This window comes from Corvus brachyrhynchos, unplaced genomic scaffold, assembly GCF_000691975.1.
Source record: "Corvus brachyrhynchos isolate BGI_N302 unplaced genomic scaffold, ASM69197v1 scaffold346, whole genome shotgun sequence".
In the NCBI taxonomy this organism is placed as follows: Eukaryota; Metazoa; Chordata; class Aves; order Passeriformes; family Corvidae; genus Corvus; species Corvus brachyrhynchos.
The window spans coordinates 3,931,041-3,945,016 of NW_008238644.1; the positions used below are offsets into that span (position 1 = coordinate 3,931,041).

At 51.4% G+C, this 13,976-nt stretch overlaps 1 protein-coding gene and 1 long non-coding RNA gene across 4 annotated transcripts in view; one reads left to right on the plus strand and one right to left on the minus strand.

Annotated features, from left to right (window-relative positions):
* Positions 1-12,412, plus strand: part of LOC108447460 — a 14,258-nt gene extending 1,846 nt beyond the window's left edge. The window contains exons 2-3 of the long non-coding RNA XR_001863037.1: positions 681-1,214; positions 12,328-12,412. This is a non-coding gene — a long non-coding RNA (uncharacterized LOC108447460). The remainder of the gene's footprint in view (positions 1-680; positions 1,215-12,327) is intronic.
* The window catches only part of FRMPD3 (FERM and PDZ domain containing 3), a 31,356-nt gene continuing 24,880 nt past the window's right edge, over positions 7,501-13,976 (minus strand). For all 3 annotated transcript variants that reach the window (XM_017737507.1, XM_008636199.2, XM_017737508.1), the window contains 2 exons: positions 11,661-12,482; positions 7,501-10,856 (listed from right to left, as the gene is read on the minus strand). In XM_017737507.1, coding sequence (XP_017592996.1) covers positions 7,987-10,856; positions 11,661-12,482 — 3,692 coding nt within the window. In that variant the 3' untranslated portion in view covers positions 7,501-7,986. The remainder of the gene's footprint in view (positions 10,857-11,660; positions 12,483-13,976) is intronic.

Genomic DNA, 13,976 nt, shown 5'->3' on the forward strand with positions numbered 1-13,976 from the left:
ATACACAAAAAAAAAAAAAAAAAAAAGGAATTAATTCCTGAATCCTAAAACCAGGAACGGGCAACCTGTTATGTGTAAAATCAAAGCTATTTTTTCCCCTTTCTGAGCTGGCGGCCAGGTGTGTTTTCACACCCACCTGCTTCCCTCAGTCTTTCAGCCTTTGTAGATTAGACAGCGCTTTGTTCCTGAGGACAAAAGTCCACCTCCACTAACGACTCACAAAGCTCTTGGAACAGGATAACCTCAGGGATTTGATTAAGGAGAAGCTCTTAATGCACCAAAGTCTAAGTTAAACAAAGCCAAAAACTCGCTCAGGAGGTTCCTCAGCCACAGCTTGTCTACGAGCAGTTGGCTTTGCCATGCAGGGACAAGGAGAAGCAGCTTTGAAGAGTGAGAGGTTTATCTGGTTCTTGGGATGAAAGGAGACTGCGTGGTTGCATCCATTGAAAACCAAACTCGCACTGGCTTGGAAGTCAGATTTTCTGTCAAAGGATGCTCAGGGAAATGATCACAGATCATGAAAGTGCATTGGAGTATCTGAACTCCTGTGTGGATGCCCTTATTCAGAATTAAAGCACCTCATTCCAGCTGGCTTGCTTCATTCTGAAAGCAAAATGCAATAAATTGAATTACTTACTTTCAATCTAAAGAATTTTATTTAATTTTCCTTTTGTTTACAGTACGGACAAGCACAAGCTGGCCTGGACAAGCGGAAAGGACAAGCTCATAGCCCGAGGTGCTGTGTTCCCTCAAGTTCTGTAAACTGAATTAAATTACCGTCCAACTGAGAACCTGAAAACACACAAACAGCAAAAAAATCGTTTTTACTTACCTGATTCTAAGGAGATGCAATTAATCAGAAATACCTTCGTGTGTCGCAAGATGGGAATGCATTTTCCAGGAAGTTTTAAGCAGCACATTAATAGCATCGAATTTCATGGCCATGTCAATCAAGACAAGTAGCCCATGTTCCCCTCTTGGCACTTTCCTGCATACAATTGCCACTCAATTACCACCAGCCATTAATCAAGAGCACATTTTCATGCAAAAAGCCGGTGGCTGAGGGCTGTTATTTCTTTCTGTTGCCTTGTGACTTCAATGCTTCACAGCCGATTCTGTTAATGAATGGCACTCGATGGAAATAACACCGGGCTCTGCCCTTTTGCCTTGGTGGCTGAAAGTCGGAGCCGGAGAAGAGTGGAGGTCAAAAAAAGGTAATGAAAAGTAGAGGCAGAGATAGGGTGGGAGGATGGATAGGAAAGTAGAGGCTGAGAACAAAATTAATGCCAAAAAAGTTTGGAAGGCTGAGAAATAGAGGCCAAAAAGGGGTGAGACACCGGAATGAGGGCAGAAGAAGAGGCTGGCGGAGAGGGGGAAAGTGTTTAGGAATGGTGCTCACCCTTAGCACTGTAAATATTACCAGAGTTGCACAGGACATCGCTGGACCACACCCACCAAGGAAAAGCACACCATTTGTCAGGAAAAGGCGAAAACGCTGGGAAATAAATGGTACTGTCAAATCTCCACTAGACAACAATACAGGCGTAGAGATCTGAGAGATCGTTTTTAAAGGATGCTGACTGGTTCCCTTTGTGTTCCTGATCTTTCCACTCGGCGTTTTTACTGTGCCTTTCTAAGGAGCCCAGGTAAAAGTTTGAGGACTTAGCTGTCTTGCTTTAGGAAGAGGTGAATATTCATTAGATTTAGGAGTATTTCCCAGGTGCTTTTTGAAAGTGGGATTTAGTAAAGCATTGTAAAATGTCCTGACCTGGTGCATGTTCCCAGTCCTTTCATCTTCTCACCAGCCCTTGGTATGGGCAACAAACCTTAGAGGGGCAGCACTGGAATTTCTGCCACTTCGGGCATGGTGTGTTTGCTTTTTAATAACTTTAATATTCCCGCTGCAGAAAGCCCCCTCCATCCATTCTGTATGTGGGGGAAAAGTGACAGCAAGGGGCACCCTCTCAGCCAGCCTGGGAGGCTGTGCAGCAGCTGCAGTGGGATGAGGTGTCTGCTCATGCCCTGACATGGAATTACATGGCCTGACACAAAAACCTTTGGAAAAATTTCCTATCAAGTGTACAGGCTGTTTTCATGTATATTAGATATGTTTGGGTGCTGTAAATAGGCTGAGATACCTGTGTTTCCAGGCAGACTTCTCCCATGTCCACATAAAGCCATAGGTGTCCTGCCCAGCCCCACTGTGACTGGCCATGTGAGGAATTTGTTAGGATATTTCACACAGGAATCCAGACACTGTGCTTTAAATGAGGATAAAATTTAGACATTACTCATTTCCATTTGACTGTCAGCTCCCTTGGGCATGATGAAAGCAGCAGTGGGTCCCAGCTATTCAGCTCACTCTGCTGTTGTATCTGGGGCTCCTGCAAGTCCTGTGTAGTGTTGCCAAGACCTTGGAGAGGATGTAAATCCCGACAGGAGAATGCTTCTGCTCCGCCATGGGGATTAGAGTTCAAAGTGCTCTCAATCACGGTGCCCAGTTGTTGTCTCCAGCTGACAGTGACCAGCAAAGTCCATGGAGACACAAAACCTATCTTGGGACTGCTGCTTGAGGCCTGCTGATTTTCCAGCCTCTGCCTTTGACACTTTAACCCCTGACAGCCAGGTAGTGAGGTTAAACCTCAGCTGGCAAAGCAGCACCACACAGCTGAACAGATAAAGCAAAAGCTGCACAAGCAAGCAAAGCAAAACAAGGGATTCATCCCCTGCCTCCCATGGCAGGCAGGTGCTCCAGGAAGGCAGGGCTCCATCATGTGGAACAGTGACTTGGGAAGACAAACTCAGAATGTCTTCCCTTCCTCCTTCTCCCCAGCTTCATGTGCTGAGGGTGCTGCTGTATGGTCTGGGATATCCCTGGGCTCAGCTGGGCTCAGCTTTCCTGGCTGTGTCCCCCCCCAGCTCTTTGTGCCCCCCAACCTCCTCACGGGTGAGGGTGAGGAGCAGGAAAGGCCCTGGCTGTGTGTAATCCCTGCTCAGTGATAACTCAAACATCCCTGTGTTATCAGCCCTGTTTCCAGCACAGAGCCAAAACCCAGCCCCACAGCAGCTGCTGTGAAGGAAATTAACTCTACCCCAGCCAAAACCAGCACACCAGGTCTTCTGTTGGTTTCCTGAGCATTAGAGGGACCAGCAGAGGCCCAAATTCTGTTCCTTTCCTATCCATCATCACTGATAGAGCCTTGGTGAGATCTCCTTGAGAGGAGATTAAGGGAGGGAGTGGACTATGGGGGTGCAGGGACATCAGATGCCCAGGAGTGCATGCTGTGGCTGAGCCATGCTCCTGGGAGCTGGGCAGGTCCTGGAGGAAATCTGCACCAGCTGTGAGGCTACAGCAAAACATGTGGGGTGAAGGCAGTGTGAGAAGGGCAGGTACTGTTGGTGCTGCTCTGAGAAGGTGCTGAAGGGCAGCAAACACAACCTGCCACTCTCAGACAGATTGCTCTGGTGGGAGGGGATGCAGAAAAATTGGTTTATCTTTGTGCAGACACACCTGGAAACAACACAGCATTTAGACTTGCTTTGACTTCCTGGGGCACAGTGGCTTTGAAGTGAGGAACTGCTGATGCTAAATGAGAACCAGGCAGTCTGTGGGGAGATAAACTAGATGGGCAGTGAAATGGGAACTAGATTTGGGGGGAAAAACCACTTTTAATTCTCTGTGCTGTGTTACTGAGGTGCAGTTTTTTGAAATATCCGTGATTCAGAACCATTAACAAGAATGTTTTACCTGGACTATTTCCTTGAGAGTATTTACAAGTCCCCAGTAAGTTCAGGGAGTACACCTAAGAGACGAGTACGGCAACATCATCCTTCGGGGTATGCACCAGTCCAGCTGCTCTGTTCACACAGGGACATTTGGCTGCTCCTGGATAATATCCCTGTACAAATAACAACATTCTGATGGTGTGCTTCTTGCCCTCTAGATGGTACTAAGCACCGAGTCTGAAATCGCTGATTAAACCGCCTGCTTTCAATAACATTTTCGGGCTCTGGGGGTTGTTATCAAACCTCTTGGCTTTTCCATGTTTTTGATCCATATCCAGCTTTATAAATAGGTGGGTTTTGTCCCATTCAGTGTCATCGTTAGTTCAGCATGGGAAATGGTGTGATGCAGATTAAAATAACGAGCCTGGGAGGCACAGAGAATGTGTGTGAGTCTCAAGTGCTGCCGCCTTTGCTTTAGACAACACATTCAACCCCCGTACAGAGAATGACCCAGTTCCTATAGGGTTTTTTTTTTGTGTTGGATCCTTATTAGACTTGGCTTTTATAATTCCTGCAGGCTTTGGGATGTATAGAGAGAACACACATCAACTCCTTCCTCCCTGATAAACAGAGAGCAGTTCGTGGTGCCAGGCAAAAAGGTGTACATTGGATATCATCTGTAGCTAGGAAATTGTTTGCCTGGCTCAGATCTCTCCCCAGGTGTGGCATTCTGCTTTGCTGGGCTTTCCCCTGCAGACACGCCTGCCCACAGGGCAGCAAAACCATCAGGCAACTGATGGCAGGTCCACATTGTCACCTCTTCCCAGGCAGGAGAGCCAGGGAAAGGCTTGGGTGAAAACACAGACTGGAGCTGGTCAGTGGGTGCTCACCTTGGCTCAGCTGAAAGGGATCAGGCAGGGCTTTGTTAAAGCACCCCTTTCTCCCCAGCTTTAGGGCAGGAGGGTGTCCCAGCGTGGCCACAGTGCCCAGTGCCAGCGCTGAAGGGGTGACTGCTGCTGCCTTCCCCTTCTGGGGGAGAATTAAGCCAAAACAACCATTAACAAAACAAAAGTGACCTTGGCAAGTCAAACAGTTCGTTTCAAACCTGTGTGAGATAATCTGCATTTCCACAGCAACAAAAATAGGTTTTGCTTACAAACAGTGTCTTGTACATCTAAGAATAGCTACATTTCCACAGAGTTCTTTAAAAAAGACACAAATGCTAGTTTGGATATTAAGATTAATATATTTAATCTTTCTTGTTTGTAAAACAAGACATAAATTTGCGTATAGATATAATTTATATATTTTTTATTTATATATACTATATACAGACAATAAAAAAATTTTCCTCTGTATTAGACTGAGAGATTTATGGAGGAATGATATAGGCATAACGGGGAGCTTTGAAGAAACTCAGAGTTTCGTAGTAGGTAATTCTTAGGGAAAACACGTCTCCCTGTCAGCCTTCAGCACTGTAACAGGCCTTGCCCACCATGGACTGAAGTTCCAATTGGCTCTTCCATTGGATATTTGCTACATGGTTCTTGAAATCCCACAGCAGGATCCTCTGTGCCTTGCTGACAGCCACGGCCCCAGTCCAGGACTGCCATGGGCCAGGGGAGGTTATTGCACTCCAAGGATGCGCACGTTAAAAGCACATTTGTGCATTTCCATAGCTCCTATGGAAGAACAAGACATTTCCAATGTGCATATTTATCAAAAATAATAGAGATGGGAAGCGACTGCTCGCACGGAGATCCCTGATCATCCCCAGGGGCTGGGGCGAGCTGGCTGCGTTGGACAACTGCCCTTGCTCCCGTGAGGCCGAAGCTGTGACCTCCTGCCCGGCTGGAGGGGGTGTGACGGGGACAGGCACCGGGATCCCGGCAGGATGTGAAGTGCAGTGGGTGGCAGAGGGAGGGCAATGCAATGTGTGACCTTGCATTTCTCTCCTTGCTCTGTTTTGGAGGGCAGGTGGCTGCAGGGAAACACCAGTTAAGGCCGTCTCATTGATTGCGTCTATTACCAGACTGGGAGGAGGAGGGGAACACAAATAGGAATCATTTTACCGTTCACCTAGAAATTAAAAAAATAACCAAACCCCAAAACAATCAAAAAATCCCCAACTCCAAGTAAATAACCACCTCACAGAATTAAATAATGCTTCTTATGGCAGTCAGCCTGGTGAGGACAGAAAAAGAACCCCAACACCCTGGCAAGGAGGACAGCCCCTGCCTGGCTCACAGTCAGAGCTGATCTGGGGCTCCTCTCTGATGGTCACAGTGAGAGGAAATAGGAGAAGGTTTGGGCTGAGCCTTGGGGGCATGAACCTGACCTCTGAAGAATGGTGTGAAAGTGGTCTCCCCATAGCTGCTAGCCCAGCTTCTGGCTTGCAGTGGTCAAAGATCAACCAATCTGGGTTCCTTGCAGGGTCTCTAGCATGGATTCAGCCATCCAGAAGGGGAACATAGAATTATTTAGGTTGGAAAAGATCTCTAAGATTATTGAGTCCAACCATTCCCCCAGCACTGCCAAGCCCACCACTAAACCATGTCCCCAAATGCCACAACTAAATGGCTTTTAAACACCTCCAGGGATGGTGACTCCACCACTTCCCTGAGCAGCCTGTTCCAAAGCCTGACCACCTGCAGTGAAGAAATTTTTCTTACATCCAATCTAAACCTCCCCTGGCACAACTTGAAGCCTTTTCCTCTCATCCTGTTACCTGGGGGAAGAGACCAATCCCCACCTGGCTGCACCCTCCTGTCAGGGAGTTATAGAGTGATAAGGTCCCTCAAGCCTCCTTTTCTCCAGGCTGAGCCCCCCCAGCTCCTCAGCTGCTCCCCATCAGATATAGTGCCCAGTCAGGGGGACGGTCACTGTCCTGGTGCTGCTGGTCACACCATGGCTGGGACAGGCCAGGTGCCATTGGCCTCTTGCCCACCTTGACCAGCACCCCCAGGGCCTTTCCCACCGGACACTTTCCAGCCCCTCTGCCCCAGCCTGGAGCTGCAGGGGGTTGTTGTGACCCAGGGGCAGGACTCAGCACTTGGCCTGGTTGACCCTCGTACAACTGGCCTCAGCCCATGGACCCAGCCTGTCCAGATCCCTCTGCAGAGCCTTCCTGCTGTCCAGCAGATCAACACCCCCACCCAAACTGGTGTCATCTGCACTCTGACTGAGGGTGCCCTCGAAAGATACTAAACAGGACTAGCCCCAGTACTGAGGAACACCACTGGTGATGGCCCCAGCTGGATTTAACTCCATTCCCCACCACTCTCTGGGCCCGTCCATCCATCCAGTTTCTCCAGGAGAATGCTGTGGGACACAGCGTCAAAGGCTTTACTAAAGTCTAGGCAGACAACATCCCCAGCCTTTCCTTCACCCACTGAATCACCCTTGTCACAGAAGGAGACCAGGCTGGTGAAGCAGCACCTGCCTTTCCCCTGTGCTGGCTGGGCCTGATCCCCTTGTCCTGTATGTGTGATGGCACTCAAGATCATCTGCTCCATGACTTTCTCGGCACCAAGGTCAGACTGACAGGCCTGTAGTTCCCTGGATCCTCCCTGCCTGCAGGCATTAAGCCCTTGCCTTTGGCAAAGGCAGTGCCTGTGCTCAGGACTAGAGCACTGGTGCCTAAGAAGAGAGAATAGGGCCCAGTAGGGTGCCCTAGCTCTGTCTCAGGATTATGGCAACCTGCCCATGCTAGGACTACTTCCCAAGCCCTAGCATAGCAGCTGCACCCCAGAGATCCCTTCTGCTGCTAATTACGTTGTGTTTGTGGGCCAGGGAGATCCTGGAGGCAGAAGAGTTGTTTACGTGGCAAGACACAGGTTTGGCTCCAGACTGCCCAAGAGAAGCCAGGAGATCTCAGCTCAGCTCCTGGTAGCTCACTGGCCCACCACAAACTGTGCCAAAGGTCTTTGCACGAGCAAGGCCCAGAACCCCATGGAACCAAACTAGTGTGGAGGTGGGGTGCCTGTGCCCCCCAAGTACCATCACCAACAAGCCAGAGTGGGAGAACAAGCAGAGAAGCTGCTTGAGCCCCTTGACCAGCTGATTGCACAGCTTTAGGCCACGGATTCACCCTTCAAACCCATCACCAACACAACCATCCGTTCTGCAGAGATCAAAGAGCGTCTTGGCTACCGCAAACCCCAGTAAACGTGGGCCTGCAGACATCGCATCCTCACCAGACCTGTGAGATTTGAGAGCATGGCAGGGCACACACTGGCTTGTTGGTCTTCACAGCTGGCTTTACTTATTGATCAACGTCTTTAGGGAGCGTGTGAGAGTGCTCATGACAGTGGCGACCGTGGCTGACTGGCGGGCGAGCTGCTCCACAGTCTGCTGGTGGCTCAGCATCCTGGCCGTGGACTCCTCAGCAGCCTTCAGGAGGAAGGTGTAGTTTCTCACCACCTCCTCCACCTTCGTCAGCAGCTCTTGGCGCTGGGACTCCGAGCGCACGACGTACACCAGCCTCACAAAGGTCTCGATGAGGCTGCTTAGCACCTGGAAGCTGCTCGTGATGGCGGAGAGCATGTGGGTGGGACTCTTGTCGACGGCGGCCACGCGGCGGCAGGACGCCCGGAACTCCTTGAACTTGAGGGCCAGCTCCTGCTTGTACTCAGCCAGCTGGGAGATGTAGGGTTTGCAGTCCCGGACCTCAGGGCTCAGCACACACTGCCTCAGGATGGTCAGGAGCTCGTTGGTGTCCAGCTGCACTTGCAGAAACCCATTGGGGAAGCTGTAGGCATGGCCTCGAAGGGTGTTGATCTTTGCCAAGCTCCCCTCAAAACTGGAGGTCCTTAAATCTATTTCCTGGGTCTGGCTTTCATTGGGACTGCTGCAGGCTGTTGCGTCTAGGACCTGAAGAGTCCTGCTCATGACTGGGACCATCTGATTGTCCAGCTTCATTCCCGGGAGTATCTGCATGGGGATGGAATAGGACAGCTCATCCTTCTCACTCCCATCATCTGCAACATCGCATTTTCTGTAGTAGAAGCAGTACCGGATGGAGCAGCACTTCTCATCCTCCATGTCTTCATCCCGCAGCTCAGCAGGACTTGGGTACATCTCCTCCTGGACAGAGAACACTGCTGGACCCTTGTGGTTCTTTTTGTCCTGTGCTATCTGGACATAGGAGGGGTCAGCCACTCCAGCGGCTTCCTGGATTTTGCTCTTCAGAACAGGACAGAGGATGCTGGGCTCAGGCTCTTTCTGGGGACCTTTCTGCTTGGTTGTGTAGATGTTCTGGTAGATGTCAGAGGACAAGGATGTCCTATCAGTCTTATCTATTTCACTGACACTGTAGCGACGCAAGAGCTTCCTGTAGTGGGGTGCACCCATGCACTCCCCTCGGGAGGTGCACGTTGCCAAACAGGACATGCCGTTCTCTGGATCTGACCGGTAGTCTCTGGACTCTAAACTTGTGGATCGTATCCGTTTGCCTTTGGAAGGGCTGCTCATGCTTGTCAGCCTAATGGCTTCTACCTGCTTCTGGTCATCTGCAACTTTATCCCTGCCTCGCCTCTCCAGTTCTGGCATCACCAGCTGGTTGGGGGGTGGCCTCATTCCCCTGCAAATCCGCTTGCAGTCACAGCTGCGCCTTTGCTCCCTGGACATCCCTGGGACTTTTTGTACGGGACTGCTCCTCAGCTGGCAGCTGCAGCGCCCAGGGGCAGGGGGGTGCAGATATTCCTGTGGCGGGAGGTCACCTTTGCTCTTTGGCTTGAGCAGCTCTTCAAGGAATTCCAGCTCATACTGCTTCACCTTCTGCAGCTGGGCCTGCCGCTCGTCCGTCTCCTTCTTCAGACGGGTGGGAAATGTTGCAGAGAACAGGTTCCTAAGCCTGAAGGGAGCTTTTGGGGCTTTGGGTTTAGCTGGGACATCAGCATCTTGTTGGGTCACCTCCAGGACTTTTTCTACTTTTTTGGAAGGCACAGTGCTAATCTGCAGGCTCTCGGATCTGGGCATCAGCTGGATTGGCCCTTTGGCTTCCTCACTGGTGCTCCTGAAAGTGCTACCAGGTGCTGGAGGGTGCACATTGCTGCTCTCAGCTTTTAAGATTTTGGCCGAGCTTTCCTGTTGTATTTTCTGTCCTTGGTTTGAAGGAGCTGTGTGTTTCTGCAAGACGAGGCTTGTGGCTTCCCCACCTGCCTTCTGACCTGTCTCTCCACTTGCAGCTTTTCCTGGAGCATCTCTACTCACTTTTTGCTGGTAGCTTTTAGAGGCAAACGTCTTACTGGACGTAATTTCCTCACCTGCTGAGGTGAGGTGGAACGCTTCAGCCTGACTGCCAGGAGCTTCTTTAGGACTTGGAGAAACTTCACAGTGCTGCTGCGGAGAGAGCTGCTGCTGCTGCTGCTGCTGACAGTTGCATAATGTCTCTGCAGTTTGTGGACCTCCTTTATGTGTCAAAGGCTTGCTGCTGGCTGGTGCACAGCTGCTGGTACCATTCATGTTCTGGTCTTCTTTTAAGGCTGATACCACTTGGGGAGCTGAGGCTTTTGCATTTGCCACCTGCTGCAGAGCAGCTGAAACGATGGCTGGAGTTACACCGCTTTTCTGATCCAGGAGGAGCTTGGAGCTCGGCTGCACCTCTTTGGGCATCTTCTCTTGCAGATCCTGTGTCTGCTCCTTGCTTGGGGCTGCTGTGGCATGCAGAGATACCTCAAAGGAAGCTTTTGTGTGACCTGCACCTTTGCACTCAGAGCTTGGCACTGAAGCCCCCTTGCTCTGCTCACTCAGCTGGGGGGTCAGCCCCGGCTGGGCAGCTGAGGTGCAGCTCCGCTCCCCGTGCTGCTGCTCCTGTTTGCTCTTGCAGTTGGTAAGGCTGGGACTTTGGGTAGAGAAGGCTGCCTTCAGTGAAGGGCTCGGGTCCTGGCGGCTCAGGGCGTGGGGTGAGGTGAGAACAGCCTGGGCAGCGCAGCTCTGGATTCGGAAAGGCAAGTCCTTCCTGGCCAGGAGGTTTTCTTTGTTGATGTGTTGAGTGAGGAAGTAGGCTGCGTTCTGATGCTGCTTCATAGCAGAGACCATCTCTGAGACATCAGTCAGCTCTGAGGAGTTCGTTTCGTGGCCAGAGTCCAAGGATGACTCAGGAGTGATGGCAGCCAGGACAATAAGACCTGAGGAGGGACACAAAGAAAACCCCACAACAACCCTCACACCACAGTGCTGTGTGGAGGAGAGGGAAGCTCCTTGCAGCAGGAGGGTCCCAGGAATGCAGGGCACATTGGAGAAACTTCTGTGACTTCTCACAACTAAGAGTTAAGGCTTGTAAGGGAGATCACTTGTCAGCATTGAGCTGGCTTGATAGCTCAATTCAGCAAGAGCTTCTGGCCCAGGAAAAGATCCTGTGAAGCTTTCCATTGTTGGTGGTAGCAGAGCTATAGGGACGTGTCTGGGACAGGAAGGAAAACTGGGCAACAGGTACTCTGCCATAGTGAGTAGGGCAACCAAGGAGGGAAGAGGGACAAAGGACAGTGCTGCCAGCAGGCTGGTCCCAGAGTCACCCATCTGGCAGCTGGTTTGCCTTGTGAAGGGCTCACACACTGCAAAACCTGGGTGGGAACCTGCAAAGACTGATGGCCAAAGGCCCCAGCACAGTGGGGTCACAGTGGGGAGGAACTCATGCTCACAGTACTGGTTTGTTAGTGACTCGTCCCAGCATCGTGGCATGCGGACTGTGGCAGATATGGGATAACCACGAGACTCCCTCAGCCACTGTCAGGGAGAGGAGCCCACCTCAGCTTCTTAGAAATCTTCTGAGCAGCAACTTGGCTGCTCCTGCTAGAGCCTGTTGCCACAACATAGTTTTTACCAGAAGCTGCTTCACAGTCACTTACAGGATGGGAGGAGACTAAAGGGAAGGATGTACAATAGGAAAGAAAGCCTATAGGGAAAAAAGGGAGTCACAGCCACTGAAATACCTGCTGTCTGCTGTGGTGGGGGATGTGGACAATCCTCTGAAGCAGCCAGGGCTTCCAGCGCTTGCAGGGTGGACACCAGGGCATCATCCAGCTCTTGGGCATGGTCTCGGACCGTCCGTGGCTGCACGTTGTCAATCAGCGTGACCGGGATCTCGTCGTAGAGGATGCCACAGAGCTGCCGGCCCTGCTCCTGGCTCTGGGCAGCTGCCCGGCGCTTGGGGTCATCCTCGTCGGAGCTGTTGTCTCGGAAGCCAGGAGGGGGGGCGGCGATGGCAGGGAGCAGGGACGTTGTCTCGTCTTCTTCCTCGTCGTTCCCGGGAGGGGGAAGCGACATCAAGTCCACCATGTTGTCGCGGGTGCTGCCAGGCTTGCCCGCCGTGCCCGAGGCCAGCCGGCTCTTGATCTTGGCCTGGCAGGACTCGCAGTAGAAGTGGGAGGTGTCGCTGCGCAGGTGGGTGTCAATGGTGTGTGCCCTGGCCCTGCTCGCCTGCCTGTCTTGCTCAAGGCCATCCGGGTCGTACTCCTTGGTGGCCCCGTTGTAGCCTTGGCCAGAGCTTTTGGAAGTGGGGTCAGATTTGGTCCTGGGACGAGTTTCCTCAAAAAAAATCAGGTTTTCATTGATATCCGTCCCACTCTCTCTTTCCTTCCTCTGCTCTCGCATGTGCAGGTAGCAGAAGCGGATGAGCTCCGAGTCCGAAGCCCTGGTGGCTGAAGCGCCGGCTGCTCCGGTGACAGTGGCAGAGCCACCCACCAGCCCATTCTCTTTCTTTCCCATGTGCCCTGCCGTGGCAGGCCGGTGGAAGTTGTGTGCGTTGATGTAATCTAAACCAAAACCACAACAGGCACGTTAGCAGCAGCACCCGGATGAAGGGAAAACAGCCTGGGGAAGCTCCTGCTCAGCCTGGAGAAGCACCCGTGTGCTCTCTGCCCTCCAGCCCTCAGCACGCTGGACTGCAGTGGGACACCCGTGTTCCCTGCAGCACAGTCAGGCCATGTGGCTGGTCCTTTGGAAAACCTGCTGGGCCTGTCTGCCAGGAATGAGCATAGGAGAAATGTCCTGCACCACAGAAGGGGTTGGAAGGGATGTTTAAAGGCCATTTGGTCCAATCCCCCTGCAGTGAGCAGGGACATCTTCAACTAGATCAGGTTGCTCAGAGTCCTGTCCAACATACAAGGAAACCTTGAATATTTCCAGGGATGGGAGCCTGTGCCGATACCTCACCACCCTCATCATAAAACCCTTCCTCCTTGTATCTAATCTGAATCTTTCAATTTAAAACCATTCAATTTAAAACCATTGCCCCTTGTCCTACAGCTACAAGCCCTATTAAAAAGCCTCCCTGGAGCCCTCTCTTCTCAAGACTAAAACCTCCAACTCTCTCACCTAGGAGAGGTGCTCCAGCCCTCTGATCATCTTCATGGCCTCCTCTGGACTCACTCCAACAGGTCCATGTCCTTCCTGTGCTGGGGACCCCAGAGCTGGAGGCAGCACTGCAGGTGGGGTCTCTCCAGGGTGGAGCAGAGGGGCAGAATCCCCTCCCTCCCCTGCTGCCCACAGGGCTTTTGCTGCAGCCCAGGACACACTTGGCTTTCTGGGCTGTGAGGAGCTCTGGTTGCCAGCTCGTGTCCAGCCTCTCCTCCACCAGCACCCCCAAGTCCTTCTCTGCAGGGCTGCTCTCCAGCTGTTCATCCCCCATCCTGGATTGATACTGGGGTTGCCCTGCCCCAGGTGCAGCACCTTGGCCTTGTTGAACCTCGTGGGATTCCCATGGGCCACTGCTCAGTCTTGTCCAGGTCCCTCTGGATGTCACTCTGTCCCTCAGTGTAGGAACCCAGAGTGCCAAGAATATTTCTCTGCCTGTTTTTAAGGGTTCTTACCCCCCTGAACAACACTGTTTTAGCCTCCAACCTTGGAAAAAATTACCAACGATCAGACAAGAACTAGAAAATACGGTGGTGTGAATTAGGTGATAGACTACTATGTAAGATTGTCACAGGGTGAAAAATTCAGAGGTTTTGGGCTTCTCTATGTAGTAAATAGGTAAGAGTAAAAAATATCAAAATGGAGGATTGTTGTTGTTCTCTAAACCTTCTTCTCCTTCTTCTACTACTCCATGTTCTGCAGTAGAAGTAGTTTGGAATGATTGGATAGAGAATTCCACAGTTCCTGCCCATGTTACTGAATAATTGGTAGGAAAGTGAAAATAATATACGTTTCTAGTAACCATTGGTTAAATTATCTTTAAAAGGCTGTGTAAGTCTTGATAATGGGACACTTTTCTCCTTCATTCTCTGCTCTGTGTTATGCCTGGGTCA